At 44.1% G+C, this 27,359-nt stretch overlaps 1 protein-coding gene across 2 annotated transcripts; it reads right to left on the bottom strand.

Annotated features, from left to right (window-relative positions):
- Positions 1 to 416: 416 nt before the first annotated feature.
- On the bottom strand, positions 417 to 20,643 carry LOC121545442 (polypeptide N-acetylgalactosaminyltransferase 6). 2 transcript variants are annotated; one of them, XM_041855974.1, is made up of 11 exons: positions 20,503 to 20,643; positions 13,993 to 14,508; positions 11,205 to 11,377; positions 3,309 to 3,458; positions 2,755 to 2,989; positions 2,567 to 2,684; positions 2,093 to 2,293; positions 1,778 to 1,909; positions 1,576 to 1,677; positions 1,078 to 1,236; positions 417 to 679 (listed from the first exon to the last, which is right to left on the bottom strand). In XM_041855974.1, the coding sequence occupies exons 2-11, from the start codon at positions 14,475 to 14,477 to the stop codon at positions 566 to 568; spliced, it is 1,869 nt and encodes a 622-aa protein (XP_041711908.1). In that variant the 5' UTR covers positions 14,478 to 14,508; positions 20,503 to 20,643; the 3' UTR covers positions 417 to 565. The 2 variants fall into 2 exon arrangements, 1 of the variants encoding a protein (XP_041711908.1); XR_005996272.1 differs by having other exon boundaries at positions 596 to 679; positions 1,842 to 1,909.
- Between the last annotated feature and the right edge of the window lie 6,716 nt (positions 20,644 to 27,359).

Raw genomic sequence — 27,359 nt, 5'->3', positions numbered from 1 at the left:
GAAAATCTGGTGCAGTCAATGAGGAGGAGATACACTGCAGTACTTAATGCAGCTGGTGGCCACACCAGATACTGACTGTTACTTTAGATTTTGACCCCCCCTTTGTTAAGGTACACATTATTAAATTTCTGTTAGTCACGTCTGTGGAACTTGTTTAGTTTATGTCGCAGTTGTTGAATCTTATGTTCATACAAAAATTTACACATGTTAAGTTTGCTGAAAGTTGACAGTGAGAGGACGTTTCTTTGTTTGCTGTTTATATATCTCCCCTTTGACCTAGTGATTATTAAAGAATTTCAAACGCAATGTAATTTTAAAGTATATAAAACGTCAAAACAGAAACTTCTACAAATTCATCTAATTGGGATCCTCTACAATAAAATATTAAAAAGCCTCAAACTTTTCAACATCTCCTTTTAATAAATAAAGAAATAACACAAAATACTGAGTCAAACGGTGCAGGGTCCCATATTTCATAGATACAGGTGTTGTCATCAAAAAGGGCAGAGCTCCCAAATGTAATGCATGATTTAAGTGATCCTCCTTCCTCCCTGGATCCCATTGGTCAGCTGAGGGTCCAGTGTTGGCCGAGATTGGCCAAGTCACAGTTACTCATCACCACTTCACCTCCGTCTATTGTCAAGCATTTGCCCGAGGAGGGATTCTTTAGGAGAGAACCCTGTGCGCGCACACACACACACACACACAAATAAGAACAATAAATAAAAACAATAAAAGGCTATTGTGCGCTGTAAGTGACCACAATGCTCTGTTCTGCACTTGCCTCCTGAAAACAGTGCAGCATGAACATAGCTAATGTGTGTAACAGCATGTGTATACTGTAAAGTTGTTAATGTCCTTGTGTTGCATGACATACAAGCCTCAATCAGTAATTTGTCCTTGTGAAGAGGAGAAAATGGTTTCCACATACTGTATATGAAACAAACCCATGTACAAGACCTGCAGTAACACTTCCAGAGCAGTGGAGAAGATATTTATTATTAGAGTGTAAATGTGAAACTAATGAACCGATAAAATATATATATGTTGACAGTTTACAATGTCATGGTTACGTACCGGTGTGAAATGCCACACTTGCTCGGGGGCCACTGTGGTTCCTTTGCCCTTCAGGCGGCAGAAGTTTATGGACACCAGCGCCACCCCGGGGGTCGCTTGTAGACACAGCTGCTTACCTGTGTTGTGACGAAGCTCCTGGTGGGATGTGTACTCAAAATACTACACACAGAAATGTTATGTTAGAAAAAAATCTGTGTGGCAATTATAAACGTGCACACACGGCTCTGCATATTGTATATTTAAGCAATAAGGCCTGAGGGGGTGTGGTATATGGCCAATTACAGAGTGCCTGGATACAGCCCTTAGCCGTGGTATATTGGCCATATACCACAAACCCCAGAGGTGCCTTATTGCAATTATAAACGGGTTACCAACGTAATTAGAGCAGTAAAAATAAAATGTTTGTCATACCCGTGGTATATGGTCTGATATACTACGGCTGTCAGCCAATCAGCATTCAGGGCTCGAACCACCCAGTTTATATTTAGATTAAAGTACCTGGTTTCCTCCCATGTTGTGGCATGTGTATAAGATAACCGGTCTCCCACCCTTATTCTTTTCTCCCACATCCAGGCAAGTCTTTGAGCCGGAGTTCTTGAGCTGATAAAATATAATTTTTGCAGAATACATATAAAAAAGTGGATGAGTATTTATAAACTGACAACCCAATTTCGAATGAAAGTTAATTAAATAACATTACCGCTCCAAACATGACAGGGGTGAGGTCTGGAACATAGGCCTCTGGGTAAACGTTGTGCAAGTACCATGTAAAGTTTTTGCAGTTTAGCTTCTCTTTGAGTTTGAGGCGTTCGGAGATGTCACCATATGTGTTCTGAGTGAACAGGAAGAATAACATTAAAACAATGATGGCGAGGTGTCATTTTTACATTATGTAAACAATAATGCAGGCTACAGTACAATACCACTCTTTACACAGAAGAGCGATGTGTAACTAACAGTGTGAGAACATTAGTGTCATGTGTAAAACATTTTGTGAGGGGACACTATTCCCAACCTCTTTGGCAATGGTGGCAGCCTTCTTGTTCCTGCGGTAGAAGATCTGCTTGTAGTCTTCCATCCAGACCTCAGCTAGGCGCACCTGGTTGCGGGTTATCACAGACGTGCCTTTGGGGAAGGTGTGAGGGCTCTTACTGCGGAATATATGTCCCACCACTGAACAGGGTATAATCTCCAGCTGGCCTCCACACTGCCACACCTACAATACATCACACAGGGCATTCCAGGTCACTGGAGTAGACACAGAAAAGGGCATGGACTGAATGGCTGAGGCACAAGCTTGGCGCAACAGTGACAAAATAAAAGTATCCTTGGGAAGACAGGATGTAACCATGAAGGGAATCAGAGTACAGAACGAAGCAGTGTCTGCTTTGACCAGCAGAGGGCTAAAGTCTACATTAACCACCAACATCAGTCAGGCCAACATGATTGTTGATGTACTTCCTGCCCTTCCACATTCTGCATAACTTACCCTGAAGGACATCTCCACATTCTCACCTCCCCAGATCAACATCTTGTCGTCGTAGGTCCCGATGTGCTCAAAGTAAGTCTTAGAAATAGAGAACAGACCACCGGCAAAGGTAGGAGTCCTAGGAGTAGACAGTATATTTATGTTCAGTATGACATCAATTCACAAGTGAGTGTGTGTGTATAAAGTACCTGACAGGATACGTTTCATTCTTGCGTTGCTTTTTGTCTTTCTCAGGGATCTGCTCCCACCCAAAGATGAGGCTCCAGTCAAAGTTTCCACGGTTATGTGCACGAGCTGTGGCAAGGGGTTTGGTGAACTTCATGTTGTTTTGGTCGATGACGACAATCTCAGGGCTGACCACGGCAGTGGGCTTCTCCACTATCCGAGCCAGGAGGGGTTCCAGCCAGCCATTGAAGCACTCACCTAACCAGGGATGAAAAAGAGAGACACACAAACAGGCATATCATATTAATATATTCCCTCAATCATCTTCAGTTTAACTGACTTATGTGATGACAATTTCAAATGTCAGATCTAAGAAGGGGCTTTGATGCTGCTGCTGCTGCTGCTTAGGAGTAGTATAAAATAGTTGATCAGCTGTCAAGAGAAGAAAGTGCCAGGAGCTTCCTGCAAGAAGACAGCCCTTCCTGACAAGGTCTGCAGTTTACAGATCCTATTAAATTACTAAAATTGTATTCTAATTCCTAATTCTATGGTTTGCAGTGTGTGCTGGAACACTCACAGTGGGCATCAAGGAAGGTGAGGATCTCTCCTTGAGCCGTCTGTGCCCCCAGTAGTCTGGCAGTGATTAACCCCTTCCTCTCCCGCTGTCGTAGCACATGCACAATCTTCAGCTGCAGGACATACTCATCCAGACGAGACTTCAGGTGATCTGAAAACCATTGCATGAGGATGGTAAAATGCAGCTGGATTACATCAATCCACTGAGGTAGATATGTATTCTACTGAGATAATTGCTACTGGGAGTTATTTAAGCAATAAGGCACGAGCAGGGTGTGGTATTTGGCCAATATGCCACGGCTAAGGGCTGTTCTTAAGCACGACGCAACGCGGAGTGCCCGGATACAGCCCTTAGCCGTGGTATATTGGCCATATACCACAAACCCCTGAGGTGCCTTATTGCTATTATAAACTGGTTACCAACGTAATTAGAGCAGTAAAAATAAATGGTTTTGTCATACCCGTGGTATACGGTCTGATATACCACAGCTGTCAGCCAATCAGCATTCAGGGCTCGAACCACCCAGTTTATAATATAAACTCTGGCATTGTTCTATAAATGTCACTGTGGAGAGGTACAAGAGAGCAGTAGGGTAATAACCCATGTGTTCCCATTTGCAAATGCTCTTATCAAACGTTTATGTAAAGTCTTAAAGGTCTGTGCCAGGACAGTGTCATGACTCTCCCTGCGTGAGGATCAAAGGCCTCACATCAGCAAATGGCCGACAACAACCAGACCCTCTTACCCACAGGGGGGCTGTGCCGGACTTGACACCTTAATACTGCCATAAATTAGAGAGGAGGAGAATCTCTCTGTCTTTGTCTGATCCTATCAATCACCCAGGGTCCGAGCTGGCTTTGGCAGGCTCACACGACTTGCGTTCGCTGTCCGTAACTAAACAGCACCTCACACTTGTAGATGACCAACTGGTTTATGTTTCAGAAACCGATGACACACAAAGGGGTGGGTGGTTCCTAAAACACAGAGGGGGATAATGATAGCTCATGACCACGACGAGCCATGTGGGGACCATAGGGGGGTCAAGGCTACATGTGAAAGATTGCTCACATGGAACAAGACTTGGCAAAATACGTGAAGGGGTGTCTAGTTTGCTGCCAGTTTCAACCCTCCAAGCCACTTCAGAGCACCCTTGCAGTGTCTTACCCTTGGAGCTCGATCCAGATCGACTGGGTCGGCCCAGTTGCCAGGTCGGCAAGAGGCAACAATTATCTCCTCACAGTGATTTGCGCATTCACAAAGTGGGTGGAGTGCCTGCCCGCACCCAATGACACAGCGGAAACCACGGCCGTTCTTTTGCTCAACCACATTTTCAGTCGTTTCGGCCTGCCAGGAGCAACCGTGGACAGCGACAGAGGAACCCATTTTTCGGCTGCTGTAATGACCGAGCTGTGGCGGCTCCTGGGAGTCAAAGCTAAACTCCACATCGCGTACCACCCTTGGAGCTCCGGCAGGGTAGAAAGGAGCAACCAAACAATCGTCACAATCTTGAGGAAATATGTGGCAGCCAACCACAAAGATTGGGACCTCAAACTCCCACTCGTATTGAGGGCGATCAGAGCCACACACAACATGTCTATGTGAATAACACCATTTGAGATGACGGGCCGGCAAATGACGCTTCCACTGCATCTCCTGTACCAACCGGGAGATGTCGCCGCGTACACGGCCCATCAATGTGTGATGGACTTGCGAACCCACCTCCAGACTACCTTTGCGTACGCTCAAGGAAAGTTGGAAAGAAGTTTGGAAGGTGACAAGACCCATTACGACAAAAAGGCCTCACACCAGGAGTTTGAGGTCGGGGATACGGTGTTACTACGTATACACCAAACCCGTGGCCATTGTGAAAAAGTTCCTGCCCCACTGGACAGGGCCACATGAGATTGTGTTAAAGCTGTCACCTGTTGCTTATCAAATCAGAATCAGCAAAGGTCGACAGAACATCAGGTTCAAGTGGGTCCACAGGAACCAAATCAAGTTGTACAGTCCCGAATGGATAGAAACCTAGCCAATCAGAGGTACTAACAAAATTTTTAAGTATCCTCAGCTGATCCCTTCCAGCAGGTCAGTACATTGCACCTAACATCTTTTCTTCTCTTCCCAGCTACAAGACACACATTTCGTTGTCATTGTTGATATTGTCCTGCGTTGTGCTGTTCAAAATAGGAAAATCAGCTACATTTGATTTTCTTTCAAAAAAACTAACAAAACAACAAATAATCAAACAATATCCTTTGGATGATACTGACAATCTGCTCCCTGGTCAAAACCAACCCAGCAGATGTACTCACGAGTGGACCCCCTACGGGAATCGTTCTCCGTGATGATCCAGGACTCCTTATAACCAACTGCAGAGTACACACGCAGAGGGTGTACGTCCTAGATGCAGAGAACATGTACCGCCAACACATTTCCCCTGCGGCACATATGAGTTGGGCCGGGGCTGACTGGACCACCCAGGCAGTTAAGCACGCTCAGCTAGACACTGCCCACATGTTGGCCTAACTCCAAAAGTTCACAGTCACCCTGTCAGAACTAGCAGAGCCCTGGCGAGAAAAACGATTCCTCGGGGCGCTACTCTCAATAGGTGCAGCCGTAGGGTTACTATTTGCTCTAGGTACCACTGCCGTCAACGCAGTCTAGCCATGGTCAAAATAAATGTTAGGGAGATTACTGAAGAGATGCCACTTATCCAGCAACAGATGCAATCACAGGCACTCAGGTGGCAGTATGTGGGAAGGTCTCTCCAGGACACTATTCTGGTGGTAAACACACACGCTACTCTCCTGAACAAAAATCATCCTGTCAGTCATGAACCATGACTATTGCCCATGTCCAATTGGTTCGATTGTTGTTGGAGGATTTTCTCCTTGAAGTTAGCTCTTCTATGGACCACTTGTCCATGAATAGAATCCCCTCATATCTAGTGTCCTTCTCAATGGTGCACAACATATTGACCTCAGCTACCATAACCATGATAAAGCCATTACTGTCACACCTGGCCTATAGTTTGGGGTCTGAAATTCCAATACACGTTGATGTTAATCGAAATGAAGTGGGATTTTTACTGACGCTGCCGGTTGTTGAACTGGAGAATATCTATAGGTTGAAAACAGTTGTAAACGTAGGATTTTGGCGCGACAACACCCATGTGAAAATCATCACACCTCCAGTCGTAGCTTATCAGGAACACAATCCAGATTTCTATCTCACCCCTACTTGTGTCCTAGCAAACCCTTTGGCAGGGATAACACTGAGCGCCTTTGTGGCCTTAAGACTGTCACCAGCGAAGAACGCTGTAGAGCCAAACTAACAGCAAGAGGTGGAGTCACCACCACGCAAGTGGAAGTAGTAGGGAATCAATGGCTGATTAACACCCCAGTCACGTCCGCCACTATGACTTACAAACGCCATGACTCAACCACCCAACTGAACCTCCCCAATCAGACAATTTTTGTTAAGGTACGAGAGAGGGCGATTATCCACAGACGACCTAGCCCTATACCAATTTCCTGACGACAGGATAGACACAGATATTGAAATGCCTGACGCTTTTGCTAAACGTTCCCTTGAGTTACCACCAAATTCAGTACGAGGGACCAATGACTGTTGAACTTAGCATACTGAATGAGGCACTTTTAGTTGACCCGATTGGCTATAAAGACAAAAGATTGGTCTGTCACCCGCTCTTGGACGGTGCCGGACAGTATCCTTGTCTTACCATGATCCTTGGTTTTATTGCCCTTGGCGTGTGCACCTACTATGTACACAGGCGCACACGCGCAATGGAAGACCTAATGAGGTCTTATGCTAGGATCACCTATGGGACGAAAGCAATCCCGATTTTCAGAAAACTGGCAATAGATTCCAAAACCCCATCAGGTGACCCATCCACAGCATCCCCAGCTTCTTCCCCAGAGTTCGTTAGGTCAGCCCTGTAGTGCCACCAATGGAAGCTTTGTCATTGAGCATGCCATTTAGAGAGCACCTTAACTACCCCCCTTCAAGTAGGATCGCCCTAGATATGACAGACAAATGTCATGAGAGAGTCATTTAACCAAGACCATGGGCGTACATAGAATAAGAGTCCAAGTAGATGATTAAGGTGGGGAACTATATTTTGTTGTGTTTTTATTCTTTGATTTTGTATTTCCTTTGACACTAAGGAAGTGATATTGCCACAAACAAGTTCCCCATACGACCACCAGTTAGTGCCACAACGCCGCCCATTTGGGGAAGAAATGTAATGATGTATTGCTTGAGTGTTGTGCGTTGTTAACGTCTGTGTAAGTTACTGCCTAGATCTACCAGCCTGGACAACCGGACGACGGGCCCGCAACGATGATCCACAAGCAGGACATCCCGTGGTCATTTATTTTATGGTGGGTTGCAAACTTGCAGAATCTTACCCACAGGGGGGCTGTGCCGGTCTTGACACCTTAATACTGCCATAAATTAGAGAGGAGGAGAATCTCTCTGGCATTCTAGTATGGGTGAAAAGAATGCCTTTGTTTCAGAGACTTTTTGCCGCCCAAAAACTTCAACATCCAATAATGAACATTGGGACAATATATTTCAACATCCAAACATTGGGAATGATGAGAAATGGAATATGGAAAATAAATGTCTATTTTGAGATGTCATTAAAAATAGTATAAAGGCATTATAACAAAAACATTGACTTGAAGAGCTTTTACACTGTGTATATCAGGCTTACATCCTTTACCTTGTGTAGAAAATATCAAGGAGGAAGACAATGTTTTCGTGAAGATAGGAATGTGATTTTAGCTTTCTAACAAGATCATAGTGATAATAATACTTTTGCCTCGTAACTAGCCACGCCCGAGGGAGCTCAGAGAGCGTGTCAGTATGACGGAAACGCCCCTCTTTACCAGAGTGCATAAAATATTGAGATAAGAATTATCAGATCAGACTAGACAGACCTCAAGCTGCAGCTTTTGTCCATATTGGTCCCGATCCTGAAAATCAACACGAGGTGAAGACGACAAAGTTGCCTCCACTAACAATCAATGTTACGGCTGAGTAGCTGTTCTAAGTACTGTATCTAAGAAAGTGAATTTAAGTGGGACCATCCTGTTACTCTCTTCAAGCCATCGTCTACTACACTGCTCTCATCACCCCACAGGGGATAATCGACATGGCTGATTAGCCATCCTCAGAAGACCACTTCCAGAACGAGTGAAAGTAAACAGACAACTAAGAAGGACATTGTGACCTCGTGGACAATCTGAGCCTTACATCTAAAAGGCCATCTGAAGAGAAGGCCCAATCGACCCCTTCCCACAAAGGCCTGGGTCCAACAGAGATACACAACAAAGACCTCCAACACATACAATGCCTTGCAAAAGTATTCATCCCCCTTGGAGTTTTTCCTATTTTGTTGCATTACAACCTGTAATTTAAATAGATTTTTATTTGGATTTCATGTAATGGACATACACAAAATAGTGGAAGTGAAAAAAATTACTTGTTTCAAAATATTCTACAAAATAAATAGCGGAAAGTGGTGCGTGCATACGTCTTCACCCCCTTTACTATGAAGCCCCTAAATAAGATCTGGTGCAACCAATTACCTTCAGAAGAAGTCACATAATTTGTTAAATAAAGTCCACCTGTGTGCAATCTAACTGTCACATGATCTCAGTATATATACACACCTGTTCTGAAAGGCCCCAGAGTCTGCAACACCACTAAGCAAGGGGCACCAACAAGCAAGCGGCAACATGAAGACCAAGGAGCTCTCCAAAACAGGTCAGGGACAAAGTTGTGGAGAAGTACAGATCAGGGTTGGGTTATAAAAAAAATATCAGAAACTTTGAACATCCCACGGAGCACCATTGAATACATTATTAAAAAATTGAAAGAATATGGCACCACAACAAACCTGCCAAGAGAGGGCCGCCCACCAAAACTCACGGACCAGGCAAGGAGGGCATTAATCAGAGGCGCAACAAAGAGACCAAAGATAACCCTGAAGGAGCTGCAAAGCTTCACAGTGGAGATTGGAGTATCTGTCCATAGGACCACTTTAAGCCGTACACTCCACAGAGCTGGGCTTTATGGAAGAGTGGCCAGAAAAAAAGCCATTGTTAAAGAAAATAATAAGCAAACACGTTTGGTGTTCGCCAAAAAGGTATGTGGGATACTCCCCCAAACATATGGAAGAAGGTACTCTGGTCAGATGAGACTAAAATTGAGCTTTTTGGCCATCAAGGAAAACGCTTTGTCTGGCGCAAACCCAACACCTCTCATCACCCCGAGAACACCATCCCCACAGTGAAGCATGGTGGTGGCAGCATCATGCTGTGGGGATGTTTTTCCATCGGCAGGGACTGGGAAACTGGTCAGAATTGAAGGAATGATGGATGGCGCTAAATACAGGGAAATTCTTGAGGGAAACCTGTTTCAGTCTTCCAGAGATTTGAGACTGGGACAGAGGTTCACCTTCCAGCAAGACAATGATCCTAAGCATACTGCTAAAGCAACATTCGAGTGGTTTAAGGGGAAACATTTAAATGTCTCGGAATGGCCTAGTCAAAGCCCAGACCTCAATCCAATTGATAATCTGTGGTATGACTTAAAGATTGCTGTACACCAGCGGAACCCATCCAACTTGAAGGAGCTGGAGCAGTTTTGCCGTTGAAGAATGGGAAAAAATCCCAGTGGCTAGATGTGCCAAGCTTAGAGAGACATACGCCAAGAGACTTGCAGCTGTAATTGCTGCAAAAGGTGGCTCTACAATGTATTGACTTTGGGGGGGGGGGTGAATAGTTATGCACGCTCAAGTTCAGTTTTTTTCTTGTTTGTCTCGCACCAAAAAACATTTTGCATCTTCAAAGTGGTAGGCATGCTGTGTAAATCAAATGATACAACCCCCCCCCCCAAGAGCACGGCGCTTGTAACGCCAAGGTAGTGGGTTCGATCCCTGGGACCACCCATACAAAAAAATAAAAAATAATAATAATGTTTGCACGCATGACTGAGTCGCTTTGGATAAAGCGTCTGCTAAATGGCATATTATTATTATGGTTGTAAGGCAACAAAATAGGAAAAATGCCAAGGGGGGTGAATACATTCGCAAGCCACTATAAATACATGCATGGCTTTTCTTCCCAAACGGGCAGCAGTTCGGGGCAAAGTATTAGGATTACTGTGAGCGTAGGTCCATGTGTATCCAAGTGTTTTCTCTCTCTTTAACTCGCCATCTTTTGTAACAAGTGTCATATTGTGTTAGTCCGCTAGGGACCCGTTTTCATTGTATTAAGTTTCTAATCCCTACCTATACCGTGTACGTGTTTGTATCTTGTGTTATCATTTTTAATTAGTAATTAAATCAATTTGATCAGTAAGAACCGGGTTCGTGCAGACTTAAAGAGTCTGACTTTCAGAATGAGACTGATATGAGGTAAATTATTAATAAATGACTCTTAAATGATAAACGATATCTAGATATCTTTAGAGTTAATTCGGGAAACGGTAACTCGTTAAACAACTTTTCCCGTGGTGCCGCAAATTCCTAACCATTTAATTGATACATGATTAATTTAATCTAGTAACAATTAAACATAGTAGGTAGCTTAGTGGTTAAGAGCGTTGTGCCAGTAACCGAAAGGTCGCTGGTTCTAATCTCCGAGCAGACTAGGTGAAAAATCTGTCGATGTGCCCTTGAGCAAGGCACTTAACCCTAATTGCTCATGTAAGTCGCTCTGGATAAGAGCGTCTGCTAAATGACTAAAATGTCAATGTAAAAATGTAATTATTAGATAAATAATAGACATCACAATAATGAAAGTCACGTCACGACAAGTCTGTCACTTTCAGTCAGGCTTACAACACCTTTCATACCGCACTCACCATCTGTGCTAGCATCATCCACCAGTAATATCTCTGTGAGCAGGGAGGCAGGGGCAGTGTGCAGGACGCTATAAACGGTCCGCAGGAGGGTGGACCATGCCTCATTGTGGAACACAATGATCACACTGGTGGTGGGGAGAGGAGGGCAGCGCCGGAACCTTTGACCCACACAACTGTCAAAGACAACAAAGTGGCTATTCTCCAAGGGATCTGCTAGATGAGCTTCGATTGTACACAACATATGGATGGATTATAAACATCATCCATATACAGTGCATTCAGAATGTATTTCAGACCCCTTCCCTTTTTTCACCACGTTACATTACATTACAGCTTTATTCTAAAATGTATTAAAATTACTTTTTTTTCCCCTCAATCTACACACAATACCTCATAATGACAAAGTGAAAACAGGTTTTAGAATTGTTTTGCACATTTATAAAAAATACGTTCTTTACATAAGTATTCAGACCCTTTGCTATGAGACTCGAAATTGAGCCCAGGTGCATCCTGTTCCCACTTATCATCCATGAGATGTTTCTACAACTTGATAGGAGGTAAATTCAATTGATTGGACATGATTTGGAAAGGCACACACCTGTCTATATATAAGGTCCCACAGTTGACAGTGCACGTCAGAGCAAAAGCCAAGCCACGAGGTCAAAGGAATTGTCCGTAGAGCTCCGAGACATTGTGTCTAGGCACAGATCTGGGGAAGGGTACCAAAACATTTTTGCAGCATTGAAGAACACAGTGGCCTCCATCATTCTTAAAAAGGAAGAAGTTTGGAACCACCAAGACTCTTCCTAGAGCTGGCCACTTGGCCAAACTGAGTAATCAGGGGAGAAGGGACTTGGTCAGGGAGGTGACCAAGAACTCAAATGGTGACTGACAGAGCTCCAGAGTTCCTCTGTGGAGATGGGAGAACCTTCCAGAAGGACAACCATCTCTGCAACACTCCACCAAAGCAGGCCTTTATGGTAAAGTGACCTGACGGAAGCCACACCTCAGTAAAAGGCACATGACAGCCCACTTGGAGATTGAGAGTCCTTCAGTTGCCTTTTGGCAGACTATGAGAAACAAGATTCTCTGGTCTGATGAAACCAAGATTGAACTCTTTGGCCTGAATGCCAAGTGTCACTTCTGGAGGAAACCTGGCACCATCCATACGGTGAAGCATGGTGGTGCCAGCATCATGCTGTGGGGATGTTTTTCAGCAGCAGGGACTGGGAGACTAGTCAGGATTGAGGGAAAGATGAACGGAGTAAAGTACAGAGAGATCCTTGATGAAAAACTTATTCAGAACGCTCAGGACCTCAGACTGGGGCGAAGGTTCAATTTCCAACAGGACAACGACCCTAAGCACACAGCCAAGACAACTCAGGAGTGGCTTCTGGACAAGTCTCTGAATGTCCTTGAGTGGCCCAGCCAGAGCCTGGACTTGAACCTGATCGAACATCTCTGGAGAGACCTGAAAATAGCTGTGCAGTGACGCTCCCCATCCAACCTGACAGAGCTTGAGAGGATCTGCAGAGTATCAAGTTCCTTGGTGTCCACATCACCAACAAACTATCATGGTCCAAAACACACCAAGACAGTTGTGAAGAGGGCACGACAACACCTTTTCCCCCCCTCAGGAGACTGAAAAGATTTGGCATGGGTCCCCAGATCCTCAAAAAGTTATCCAGCTGCACCATCGAGAGCATCCTGACCGGTTGCATCACCGCCTGGTATGGCAACTGCTCGGCATCTGACCGTAAGCGCAACAGAGGGTAGTGCGTACAGACCAGTACATCACTGGGTCCAAGCTTCCTGCCATCAAGGACCTATATACTAGGCGGTGTCAGAGGAAGGCCCCAAAAAGTGTCAAAGACTCCAGCCACCCAAGTCATAGACTGTTCTCTCTGCTACCGCACGGCAAGCGGTACCGGAGAGCCAAGTCTAGGACCAAAAGGCTCCTTAACAGCTTGTACCCCTAAGCCATAAGACTGCTGAACAATTAATAAAATGGCCACCCGGACTATTCACATTAACCCCCCTCCCCCCCTTTGTTTTTACACTGCTCCTACTCGCTGTTTATTATCTCTGCATAGTCACTTTACCCCTACCTACATGTACAAATTACCTCGACTAACCTGTACCCCCGCACATTGACTCGGTACCCCCTGTATATAGCCTCGTTATTTTATTTAGTAAATATTTTCTTAACTCTATTTCTTGAACTGCATTGTTGGTTAAGGGCTTGTAAGTAAGCATTTCATGGTAAGGTCTACACCGGTTGTATTCGGTGCACGTGACAAATAACATTTTATTTGAAGAATGGGAGATTGAGTCTCATAGCAAAGGGTCTGAATACTTATGTAAAGAACTTATTTTTAATAAAATGTGCAAAAAAAATCCAAAAACCTCTTTTCGCTTTGTCATTATGAGGTCTTGTGTGTACACCAAGCACAGGTGTGCCAAGCTTGTGGCGTCATACCCAAGACGAATCGAGGCTGTAATCTCTGCCAAAGGGGCTTCAACAAAGTAGTGAGAAAAGGGTCTGAATACTTTTGTAAATGTAACATTTCCGTTTCTAAAAACCTGTTTTTGCTTTCTTTGTCATTGTGGGGTATTGTGTGTAGATTGATGAGGGGAAAAAAACTACTTAATCCATTTTAGAATAAGGCTGTAACGTAACAAAATGTGGAAGTAGTCAAGGGGTCTGAATACTTTCTGAATGCACTGTATATGGACATACTGTACATATCACTCCAAACTAGCTTTCTTTCAGTCCCCCTGTACTCACTCTGGGTGGCGCGTGTCATTACCCAGGCTGCGGTGCAGGGAGATACGGTCGCTGGCAAATTGGTTGAAACAATTTTTGGTCAGCCCATCCTGCTTCTCTTTAATCTCTGCAGAGGTCATCCTGCCCATCACAAATGGTCGGCCATAGGCCCCGGGGCCCTCTGGGTCCTGTAGGGGCCTATCCAGGTGAGGTTGAAGCTCATCTCTGCTGTAGAACCCGGGTGGACAGCGGGGATCAAAGGGGTTAGTCTCAGGCTCTGAGGGAGGGGGCAGGGGGGCACCGATCTGAAATCCCATGTTTGACACAGCACCTCTGACCACACCCATCACCTGTGACTGTTTGTTCGACAGCTCCCGGAGCCAGGGTTCAGGCGAAATCCCACCTCCCACGTCGTACTGCATGACGAGCAGCAGGACCAGGAAGAGGGAACCCGCTAGAATGGCAAGCTTAAAGGGAAGGGTGTGATGGCGGGAGAATGCACGCATCGTGCCGGCGTACCGGAGAAAGACTGCAGGGCTGAAACAGGAGTGATAAAGACATGAGTCAAGTGATGACTCAATTGCATTTGACTGTCCCGAGAAGTCCATTTATCAAACCATCCCAAATACAACTAACTAAATACTATTGTTAATTGAGAATAATTTCTAACAACATTCCTAACATAGTTTACAGTAACTAGTATCTGTCAGAGTAATCAGTTCTACATTCTACAATAGCAAAAGGAAACAGGGAGTCATGGGACACCTCTGAGAAGCTTCATTGTGTGATATGTAAATAGAGTGCCTGATAAAAGCTTTGTCCTCTAGGAACAACAGACAAAGCTGTCGTATCCTCTCTTGTAGCACTTCCCTTCACACTTTTGTGTGTATAACTATGGCTTTCTATTTGTCCGTGTGAGGTACAATGAAAGTTGTGGATAGAATAAAAACATTTGAGAGGAGACGTAAACTGGCTAATCTTGAATTTGACCAAACAAACAGAGCCTCCAAAAACACTGACCTTATGCTGAACTGGAGCCTGTCATTCATATCTCTACATAAGAGGATTAGGCTACACAAGTTCCTCATTCATTTATTATAAACAGCTGGAAGAAATATGTTTACTGTAAAAGAAACAGGAAAAGGTAACTCATGTATGCCAGCCATAATATTGCTCAGTCTGAAGTAGGGTGGTCACAATTCCAGTATCGTGATACTCAGAAGTAGTGTGGAAAGGAAACAAAACATGAAGCGGATTTAATTTCTGGAGGAAAACAGTCCTAATGTTAGAAACAGCATTGTTGTCACCTAGAGTCACATGTGTTTATTTTGCAAGCTATAGCACCCACCATTTTACATAAAGTAGGTTTTTATAGGACCATAGAGTTTAGTCTAATTAGTGTTTTGTCATGGAAAATCTGGTATCATAGTCTTCAAACTAGGGTTGTCGCGATACTATCTGATTACCTTACAGACATAAAGTGCCTGCTTTACTTAAATGCATAATTTGTTCTAGTTTAGGCTGATTAAATCATGACAAATTAGCCGATAGACCATAATGTTGAAAATTCACTCTGCTTCATGAATGTCTCCTCATCAAATCCTCTTTATGTGACAGTTGTTCCATCTGCCACGCTCACCTTTTGCTGCACTATCAGTGGTGTAAAGTACTACTTAAGTCGTTTGTTGGGGTATCTGTACTTTACTATTTATGTTTGACAACTTTTACTACACTTCTAAAGAAAATAATGTACTTTTTACTCTACACATTTCCCATGACACCAAAAAGTAAGTTACATTTTGAATGCTTAGCAGGACAGTAAAATGGTCCAATTCACACACTTACTGTATCTAGAGAACATCACTGGTCATTTCTACTGCCTCTTATCTGGCGGACTCACTAAACACAAATGCATAGTTTGTAAATGATGTCTGAGTGTGCCGTCTGGTTTGCTTAATATAAGGAATGTGAAAGTGTATATACAGTGCCTTCGGAAAGTATTCAGACCCCTTGACTTTTTCCAAATTTTGTTACGTTACAGCCTTATCCTAAAATGGATTAAATATTTTAAAATCCTCAGCAATCTACACAAAATACCCCACATTTTAGCTAACAGAAATACCTTATTTACATACGTTTTCAGACCCTTTGCTATGAGACTCGAAATTGAGCTTAGGTGCATCCTGTTTCCATTGATCTTCCTTGAGATATTTCTACAACTTGATTGGAGTCCACCTGTGGTAAATTCAATTGATTGGACATGATTTGGAAAGGCACACACCTGTCTATATAAGGTCCCACAGTTGACAGTGCATGTCAGAGCAAAAACCAAGCCATGAGGTCGAAGGAATTGTCCGTAGCCCTCCGACACAGGATTGTGTCGAGACACAGATCTTGGGAAGCATTGAAGGTCCCCAAGAACACAGTGGCCTCCAAGTTTGGAACCACCAAAACTCTTCCTAGAGCTGGCCGCCCGGCCAAACTGAGGAATCGGGGGAGAAGGGCCTTGGTAAGGGAGGCGATCAAGAACCCGATGGTCACTGACAGAGCTCTGGAGTTCCTCTGTGGAGATGGGAGAAACTTCCAGAAGGACAACCATCTCTGCAGCACTCCACCAATCAGGCCTTTATGGTAGAGTGGCCAGACGGAAGCCACTCCTCAGTAAAAGGCACATGACAGCCCGCTTGGAGTTTGCCAAAAGGCACCTAAAGACTCTCAGACTATGAGAAACAAGATTCTCTGGTCTGATGAAACCAAGATTGAACTCTTTGGCCTGAATGCCAAACGTCATGTTTGGAGGCAACCTGGCACCATCCCTACGGTGAAGCATGGTGGTGGCAGCATCATGCTGTGGGGATGTTTTTCAGCGGCAGGGACTGGGAGACTAGTCAGGATTGAGGCAAAGTACAGAGAGATCCTTCATGAAAACCTGCTCCAGAGCGCTCAGGACCTCAGACTGGGGTGAAGGTTCACCTTCCAACAGGACAACAACCCTAAGAACACAGCCAAGACAACGCAGGAGTGGCTTCAGGACAAGTCTCTGAATGTCTTTGAGTGGCCCAGCCAGAGCCCGGACTTGAACCCCATCAAACATCTCTGGAGAGACCTGAAAACAGCTGTGCAGCAACGCTCCCCATCCAACTTGACAGCGCTTGAGAGGATCTACAGAGAAGAATGGGAGAAACTCCCCAAACACAGGTGTGCCAACCTTGTCGCGTCATACCCAAGAAGACTCAATGCTGTAATCGCAACCAAAGGTGCTTCAACAAAGTACTGAGTAAAGGGTCTGAACACTTATGTATTGTAAAAATGTCTAAAAACCTGTTTTTGCTTTGTCATTATGGGGTATTGTGTGTCAATTAATGAGGATTTTTATTTATTTAATAAATTTTAGAATAAGGCTGTAACATAAAATGTGGAAAAAGTAAAGGGGTCTGAATACATTCTGAAGGCACTGTGTGTATGCATACATGCATAAATACATACAGTCCCCTGTAGCTCAGTTGGTAGAGCATGGCGCTTGCAACACCAGTGTTGTGGGTTCGTTTCCCACAGGGCCAGTATGAAAATATATGCACTCACTAACTGTAAGTCACTCTGGATAAGAGCGTCTGCTAAATGACTAAAATGTAATACAGTCGTGGTCTAACATTTTGAGAATGACAAGTATTGGTCTTCACAAAGTTTGCTGCTTCAGTGTTTTTAGATATTTTTGTCAGATGTTACTATGGTATACTGAAGTATAATTACAAGCATTCCATAAGTGTCAAAGGCTTTTATTGACAATTACATTACGTTTCTTTTTCAAGACCTCTGCAATCTGCCCTGGCATGCTGTCAATTAACTTCTGGGCCACATCCTGACTGATGGCAGCCCATTCTTGCATAATCAATGCTTGGAGTTTGTCAGAATTTGTGGGTTTTTGTTTGTCCACCCGCCTCTTGAGGATTGACCACAAGTTCTCAATGGGATTAAGGTCTGGGGAGTTTCCTGGCCATGGACCCAAAATGTCGATGTTTTGTTCCCCGAGCCACTTAGTTATCACTTTTGCCTTATGGCAAGGTGCTCCATCATGCTGGAAAAGGCATTGTTCGTCACCAAACTGTTCTTGGATGGTTGGGAGAAGTTGCTCTCGGAGGATGTGTTGGTACCATTCTTTATTCATGGTTGTGTTCTTAGGCAAAATTGTGAGTGAGCCCACAAACAATCGGAAAGGGGATTCAGAGAAAATGACTTTACCCCAGTCCTCAGCAGTCCAATCCCTGTACCTTTTGCAGAATATCAGTCTGTCCCAGATGTTTTTCCTGGAGAGAAGTGGCTTCCTCGCTGCCCTTCTTGACACCAGGCCATCCTCCAAAAGTCTTTGCCTCACTGTGCGTGCAGATGCACTCACACCTGCCTGCAGCCATTCCTGAGCAAGCTCTACACTGGTGGTGCCCTGATCCCGAGACAGTCCTGGCGCTTGCTGGACTTTCTTGGGCGCCCTGAAGCCTTCTTCACAACAATTGAACCTCTCTCCTTGAAGTTCTTGATGATCCGATAAATGGTTGATTTTGGTGCAATCTTACTAGCAGCAATATCCTTGCCTGTGAAGCCCTTTTTGTGCAAAGCAATGATGACGGCACATGTTTCCTTGCAGGTAACCATGGTTAACAGAGGAAGAACAATGATTTCAAGCACCACCCTCCTTTTAAAGCTTCCAGTCTGTTATTCTAACTCAATCAGCATGACAGAGTGATGTCCTCGTCAACACTCACCTGTGTTAACGAGAGCATCACTGACATGATGTCAGCTGGTCCTTTTGTGGCAGGGCTGAAATGCAGTGGAAATGTTTTTTGGGGGATTAAGTTCAACTTCATGGCAAAGAGGGACTTTGCAATTCATTGCAATTCATCTGATCACTCTTCATAACATTCTGGAGTATATGCAAATTGCCATCATAAAAACTGAGGCAGCAGACTTTGTGAAAATTAATATTTGTGTCATTCTCAAAACTTTTGACCACGACTGCACATACTGCTTTTGGAAAGTATTCAGACCCTTTGACTTTTTCTACATTTTGTTACGTTATAGCTTTATTCTAAAATTGATTAAATCGTTTTTTCCTCATCTATCTACACTCAAAAATGTATGGGTTCAACAAGTGTTCTTCTAAGATCCTCAAAGTTCTTTGAAGAACCTTAGGGTTCTTGGCACTGAAAATGGCCCCCAAAAGGTTCTTCCAAGAACCTAACTGACCAACTGAAACATTTGGATTTGAATTTGAAAGGACAGCAGGTGCAGGCACTAAACTGAAAAGGTTAATATTTCCTCAATTTAAGATAAGGTTTGTCCCTTATATGATCTAAATTGATATTGTTTTATGATGACACAATCTTTTCATATTTGTGCAAATCTTTCTAAAACAGAAAATGGACACAATTCATAGGATATCAATCAACAAAGAGGTAAGAATATGTATGCTATAAGAATATGTTGAAGGCTAGCTGTATTGGGTGCAGATGACTGAACTGCTCACTTTTGTGTCGGTGTCTGCAGGTATACAGACGAGGAGGCATACAAAGGTATGTCAAATTGGTATTGATATGTTATGCAGATCACATTTACCATCCTCCTCCCTTACCTCTTCAATAAATATCCCATAGGCTTCTACATTATGGACAAGGTATGTGTATGAAAACCATTATTAAAACAGTTTTTCATTCACATTTAACACAAAAACCAAGGTATGAATACTGTCGTGTGCATGTTTTGTTAAACATCTGTATAATTACTACTTTTTGGATTCACAGACTTCACCCTCCCTACACCTCTGATGAATTTAAAAAGGAAACCTGTTGAATCACCATCCACTGTAAAATAATTCTGGGTATGGATACGGAGAACATCAACACATTAACATCAACATGCCAGAGGATATACCCATTGGACTTGGGGCTCTGCTGGGAGTTTACCTCATATTTTGATTTTTCTGCTTTGCCATTAAAATCATAATAAACACTGACAAAAATATTATGTTATTGTTATGCGTATTCTTATTATCAATAATAATGTAGTTTAAAAATTAACCCCAAAAGGTTATTCAAAACGTTCCCCCCCAGTTTCAATTCAAAGAACCCCTAAAGGATACTCCAGGAACCTTTTATTTTTAGACAGTACACAGAATGCCCCATAATGACAAAGCAAAAACTGTTTTTTAGTGCTGAGCACTTGCATACCAAGCAGATAATGATAACTATTTATTATCTATATCAAGGTTTCCCAAAATCGGTCCTGGTGCAAGTCTGGGGTTTGCCCTAGCACTACACAGCTGATTTAAATAGTCAAAGCTTGATGATGAGTTGGTTATTTGAATCAGATGTGTAGTGTACCCAAAACGTGTGCCAGGACCCAGTTTGGGAAAACCTGATCTACATGACCACATATCATATTCCACATGAATTATGAATGAATGAATTATGAGAGCTTTAGAACCCATCCTTGTCAGTCAACCACCCCATGTTAGGAATAATAAATGAGTATGCCACTCACCTTTTTATCTGAAAACCAGACCCCCCAGAGGTAGCCTACTTCAAGCCAAATTTCAGGAATCTAGCCACTTTGTCTTCTATCTCTTCTTTGTGAAACAGTTCAAAACTGCAATGTGGTTACCTGTACTGACTCCACTTGGCATTGAACACAGCAGGTGTGTGTCATTACACTGATAACAACTGGTAACACAGGCTGCATTCAATTCTTCTTCTTCTTCAGTGGGGTTCATCGGCGGTTGGCATCCAACATTATGGTGCATTACCGCCACCTACCGTACTGGAGTGTGGGCCAGAGACAGGGATAAACCAAATCCTACCTGCCAACCCCGTTTCTCTTAAAAAAGATAACAAAATATTTGAGACTATATCTAATGACGTTCTACTCAATATACTCTTTAAACTCATTTCCTGTATCCCCTTCTCCCTCATATTAAATCTCATCCTCTCTCTTTCCCTCTCATACTGCCCACACTGTAGCAATACATGCTCCACAGTCTCTATTTCCTGACAATAATCACACTTTCCTGATGGATGCTTTCCTATCATGTTTAATGTCTTATTCAACTGGCTGTGTCCCACACTTAACCTTGTAAAAATAGCCTCCTCTCTTCTGTCCCTTCCTGCCGTCCTCCCCTCCCCGACTTTCCTCTGTACTTGAAATAAATGCCTTCCCTTATTATCTCTATTCCACTGCTCCTGCCATCTCTGCACCATCACTGTATATATCAGTATTTTTGCCTCTGCCTTGCTCATTGAGACTTCAACATCAACATCCCCACTACTAAGTGCTTGTTTAGCCTGTTCATCTACTGCCACATTCCCCTCCACCCCCACATGGGCTGGAACCCAAGTAAATCTTATCTGAATACCCATCTGTTTAATTCTGCCATGGGTTTGTAGCACCTCATAAAGCAGGTCTTGTCTGCTACGTGAGCTAAAGGACTGGAGACTCATTAACACTGCACATGAATCAGAGCAAATACTCTGTCTGGCTTAACTTCCTCCACCCACTGCAAGGCCAACAGTTTGGCCATCAGCTCCGCCGTATATACAGCCAGATGATCTTTAATACGTTTCCTGACTTCCACCCCACACTCCTGCACTACAAATGCTGACCCAGTACGTCCTGTTCTTGGATCTTTTGAACCATCTGTGTAAATGGCCACAAAATCCTGATACACAGTTTCCGAGACGTCTCTTAAAGAAATCAGCTATCTTTCTGTAGTCTCTCCAACACTTCTAGATCAACTACTGGAGGCGGGAGTAGCCATGGTGGATTTACAGGAATAACTACCGTTGGACAAAACTCCCTTCCATACAGTCCCATCTCCTTCGCCTGGGTATTACCCACCCACCCAAAGCTTGTGTTCGGTCTTCGCTCATGTTCCCAGCATGCCTGTAAAATCCCTTTCGCAGGATGAGACACCCCATGTCCCTGTAGGTTGACCCAATAATTAATTGCCAGCTGCTGTCTCCTAATCTGCAACGGCATATCCCCCATCTCCACCTGTAATGCAGCCACTGGGGACGTTCGAAACACCCCACGACATATTCTGAGTCCTTGCCCCTGTATGACATCTAGCCTTGCCAGTGAGGTCCGGGCTGCCGAACCATATGCTATACTGCCATAGTCTATTACAGATCGGATCAATGCAATATACATGATCTTCAATGAGGAACGCCCAGCTCTCCACTCCTTCCCCGTCAGACAGCGCATCACATTTAGCACCTTCTTACACTTTCCCACCACTCTCTCAATGTGTTCTGCCCAGGTCGGTCTAGTATCAAAGTATACCCCAAGGAACCTGAAGGCCCCCACCCTCTCTAAGTTTCTCCCATATAACCTTAAGCAAACCTCATCTCCCACCTTCCTCCTGGTAAAGAACACTGTTTGAGTTTTCTCTATAGAGAACCTGAATCCCCACATTAGTGCCCACCGCTCTACCTCATCAATTGCTTCCTGCACCTTCCTGACTATGTATGGCACATTTCTTCTCCTCTTCCATAAGGCACCATCATCTGCAAATAACGACCTCCCTATATCCGGCTGTACATTTTAGTCATTTAGCAGACGCTCTTATCCAGAGCGACTTACAGTTATTGAGTGCATACATTTTTTTCATACTGGCCCCCCGTGGGAATCGAACCCACAACCCTGGCGTTGCAAACGCCATGCTCTACCAACTGAGCTACACGGGACCAAGAGACCAGCTCCTGTACCTGAGAGTAAACATCATTGATCATGATTGAGAACAACAGAGGACTAATCACGCTCCCCTGCGGCGTATCATTATCCACCAAGTAGCTGCCTGATAAAGACTTCCCCACCCTCACCTGGATAGACCTTCCAAACAGGAAATCCTTTATCCAGTTGTACATTCTTCGTCCTACCCCCATAATATCAAGCTTGATTAACAACCCCTCCTTCCACATCATATCATAAGCATTCTCCACATCAAAAAAGAGAGCTACAACAGTCTCCTTGTTAACCTGAGCCTTCCTGACCTCTGCTTCTAAGCAGAGCACTGAATCCATAGTTCCTCTACCCTTCCTGAACCCACTCTGATGTGGCGTTACTAGCCCTCTGCTCTCCAGGAAGTAAGTTAGCCTCTCCATAATCATACGTTCCATAATCTTACATACATGTGATGTTAAAGCTATTGGCCGATAGCTTGTTGGCTTCGTTGGATCCTTCCCGGGCTTCCGGATTGGTACCACTACTGCCTCCTTCCAACTGCCTGGTAGTTTCCCCTCCTCCCACACTCTGTTGTACAACACCAATACCTTATCCAGTGCCTCATCACTAAGATGGGCCAACATAACATAGCACACCTCATCTTTCCCAGGTGAAGTTAACCCTCCCTTACCTATTGCTCTTTTCACTTCTGTCCTGGTAAATGGTGCACTCAACGCATCATTTACATCCTCCCTCCTTTCCAGCACTCCAGGATGCTCCTCTCTCGTGTTCTCTCTCCCCCTCTGCCCCTCCTCTGACAGATTTGCGGAGCTATGCACTTGAACAAATGCTTTGGCCATCATCTCTGCTTTCTCCTCATCTGTTACTGCCACATCCTCCCGACTCATCAACACTGGATAATCCCACTCCCTTCTGATCCCACTCATCCTCTTAATCATCCCCCACACTTCTCCCACAGGTGTCGCCCTTCCAATGGTGTCACAGAACCGATGCCAACATGACCTCTTTGCCTGACGGATAGTTCTCCTCACCATGGCCTGGGCCTGCTTATACTGAATCAGATGTTGGAAGTTATGTGTCCTTTTCAGTACTCTAAATGCCCTGTTCCTAATCCTCACCATTGCCCCACATTCCTCCGTCCACCATGGGACTGCTTTCCTCCTCCTCCTCCCTGAACTCTTAGGTATAGCCTCAGTAGCTTCCCCCACTAACGCTGTTCTCACCCAGTTATTCATACTATCTACATCCCCTCTCATATCCACCTGAGCCATCACCTGCTCACTCAGCTCCTGAAACTGATCCCACTTTGCCCTTCCAAACACCCACCAGCCTACTCCATCCACTAACACCTCCTCCTCCCTCCGGCCTACTGTACATACTATGGGGTAATGATCACTCCCTACTGTCGACTCCTCCCATACCTCCCACTCACATATTCCTGCCATCGCACTAGATACCAGAGTGAGGTCCAAGGCAGACTCTTTCCCTCGGCCATCATTCAGGCACACCAGATATTTATTTTCTATCAAATTTTCCATCACTTGGCCATTTCCATCCATCCGTTTCCCCCCCCCAAAGCGTTTTGTGGGCGTTAAAATCCCCACACCACATTACCTTACTACTTTCCTGGCCCTCCACCCTCTCCAGCACTTCCATGTCCAATATCTGACACGGATTATAGCAATTCACTACCACTAGCACCCCTCCTCTCAGCCACACCTCCACCACCACATACTCCTGTTCAATACCTTTGCCTACCATCTTGTAGGGAATTCCTTTCTTTATGAAGGTGGCACATCCCCCCCTATTTCTCGGTCCCTACGAACGGCTGTATTCAATATCCGCAACGTTTGCTTATAAGCAACATTGTACAAGAACAAAGACCTAGCTATGTTTGTTTGTTTTACGGGTGTGCTTGTGCTGGACAGTTGGACAATAACTTTTTTCTCTATTGCTTAATTCAACTATTAGATTATTCCAGGGCCAAGTGGCTCTAGCCTAATCCTTTTTAATCAACCATTGTTTTTCAATGGTTGAATCTAGCCTAGTAGAAGATGAATATGCACAGCTTTAACACATTATGTGTGTCATGGTCATCATAAGGGAGAATTATTACTGCTATTATCTGCTAAATTATTGTATGCTTTTATTCTTAACAATATAGGTGACTAGGCCTACACATGATGTAGCCATATCATATCCATAGATTTGAGCAGTACACCTGTAGCATAATAGCGTCTCTAACACGCGTTAATTCAATGAGTGAAACTCTGAGGGTGTTCGATTAATCCCGCCCAGGCGCCCGTGTATTGCATCGGCTGAAAGTTGATTGCATTCGATTTGGAACCCTCCCAGGTATGAGCCAGGTGCTCCGTTCAATGCCCACAGCGAAGTCGGCTCAAAACAAAAGTGACGTAATTAAGCATGTGTAGTAATTAGTAGTATTCTGTGTTTCCCATGCAAAAGTGATTGCTTTAGATTACTGTTCATTTGAGAATGGCGCTCCTCCCTTCCTGCTTTCGCCCGATGACGTGAAGGGCCTTTGCCTGGTGCCCCGCAGCTCAGCATAATCGAATCCACTCATTCAGAACCTTGCAGATAAAAATAATAAATAAATCTGGCATGGTGCATAATTCCACAAAACAGAATATCATCTGTCAAAATGCATTTCTATCAGAACGTTTTGTAACGTTACACACTTCTAAACCAAGCCCTGCTTCTTCACAGGCTCCACCCACTATGCTGGATCCCCATCTGATTGGTGGCGCTTGTTACCATGGTCCCGTGTAAAACAGAAGTTGTGATTTATTTATGGAGCATTTGCTTGCCTTACCCTCGTTTTCCTGCTATCCTAAACAGCTTCAGACTGTTGCTTGCGACGGTACTTGATGGCTTTCTTCGGGATAAAAAATTTGGTCCATCAAAATCCCATCGGAGACAAGATGTTAGTGAATCCAAGAAGGTCTGCTTCTCCCCGTGGTGAGTGCTTTGCTAACATTTTACATTTTAGTCATTTAACAGATGCTCTTATCCAGAGCAACTTACAGTTAGTGAGTGCATACGTTTTGCATTCTAACGTCGTCTAGCTACTGTACTGTAACGTTATCTGTGTTCATTTGTTTACACTAACTTACTTGCTAATTAGCTAACGTTAACTTAGCTAAATGGTCGGTCATTAAAACAAGCAGAATAAGTAGTATCATAGCTATGCTTTATCTGTGCTGACATGGATAATCATTCGAAGGTAGAAGTGGTCATGCCTGACACCCTAACTTTGCTTTTACAGATGTGGGGATCTATTTTCTTATAACTAGATGTGATGCCTAGCTTAGAAAGAATGCATTAATGATTAAACATATAATAGGTTTGTACTGTACTGATATAAATTGTTTAACATAACAAGCTGTGATTCATGTGAGGAGCTGTTAGGGAGTAGGGGGAGATAAGAACTTGTGTCTCACATACACGAACACTGCCTCTTTGTTAAACCGCGTCCGCTCAAGGACGTGTACTGCAAAAAGTGCCGACTTTCTGGACAAGTTGTGATGATAACAACTTATGCCTGGCAACAGTGTGCAACAGTGAAGCGCCAAGGGGCTGGGACCAGCCTGTGCGCCAACGATAGGCTGAGTAAGTCTAAACCACGCTCAGTCTCTACTCTGATAGGCCAGCAGGGAGCGGGAACTATCTCTGTCAGAGTATTTAGGGAAGAACTTAGAACAATGGATCAGTTCTCTGTCTGCCCTGCGTGGTATTTCAGCGGACCCGTATATACGAACATCATATTTACCATTGAAGTGTTTTGCATTAATTAAAATACTAGTAAATCTTAGAAGACGTGTGTTCACCTCTTTTGTTCCCAATACCAGATTTGAATTGACGCAACTTAACACAGATGAGGTTGATTCAAGGAGCTGGGCTAAACAGTCAGGACTGCCCTCCATCCAAGTCCAGAAGGGACCCCCAAAATGCACCGCTACTGGCAGCATCTACAACCAGCCTCCCTTCAGCCCAGACATACACCAAGGGAGCCAGGGGCAATACAGAGAGATGCTCAAACGGGTTCAGACACCAAGAGTTAGATGTGAGTACTCTTAAGTACCACTTCTCAGTTCATGTACAGGTGGTATGCCTTAGCTTTTCAAGATTTCAGTTTGAATGAAATACACTGAAAAAAAATAAGTGTTGGTCCCATGTTTCATGAGCTAAAATAAAAGATCCCAAAAATTGTCCAAATGCACAGAAAGCATATTTTGTGTACAAATTAGTGAGCATTTCACCTTTGCCAAGATAATCCACCCACCTGACAGGTGTGGCATATCAAGAAGCTGATTAAACAACATGATCATTACACATGTGCACCTTGTAATGGGGACAATTAAAGGCCACTCTAAAATGTGCAGTTTTGTCACACAACACAATGCCACAGATGTCTCAAGTTTTGAGGAAGAGTGCAATTGGCATGCTGACAGCAGGAATGTCCACCAGAGCTGTTGCCAGATAATTGAATGTTTATTTCTCTAACATAAGCCACCTCCAACGTCATTTTAGAGAATTTGGCAGTACATTCAACCGGCCTCACAACCACAGACCACGTGTGTGGCGTCATGTGGGTGAGCGGTTTGCTGATGTCAACATTGTGAACAGTGTGCCCCATGGTG

This window comes from Coregonus clupeaformis, unplaced genomic scaffold (assembly GCF_020615455.1).
Source record: "Coregonus clupeaformis isolate EN_2021a unplaced genomic scaffold, ASM2061545v1 scaf0012, whole genome shotgun sequence".
Lineage (NCBI taxonomy): Eukaryota > Metazoa > Chordata > Actinopteri > Salmoniformes > Salmonidae > Coregonus > Coregonus clupeaformis.
Note: the sequence above shows the minus strand (reverse complement) of the source record. Positions and strands in the feature narration are given on the sequence as shown.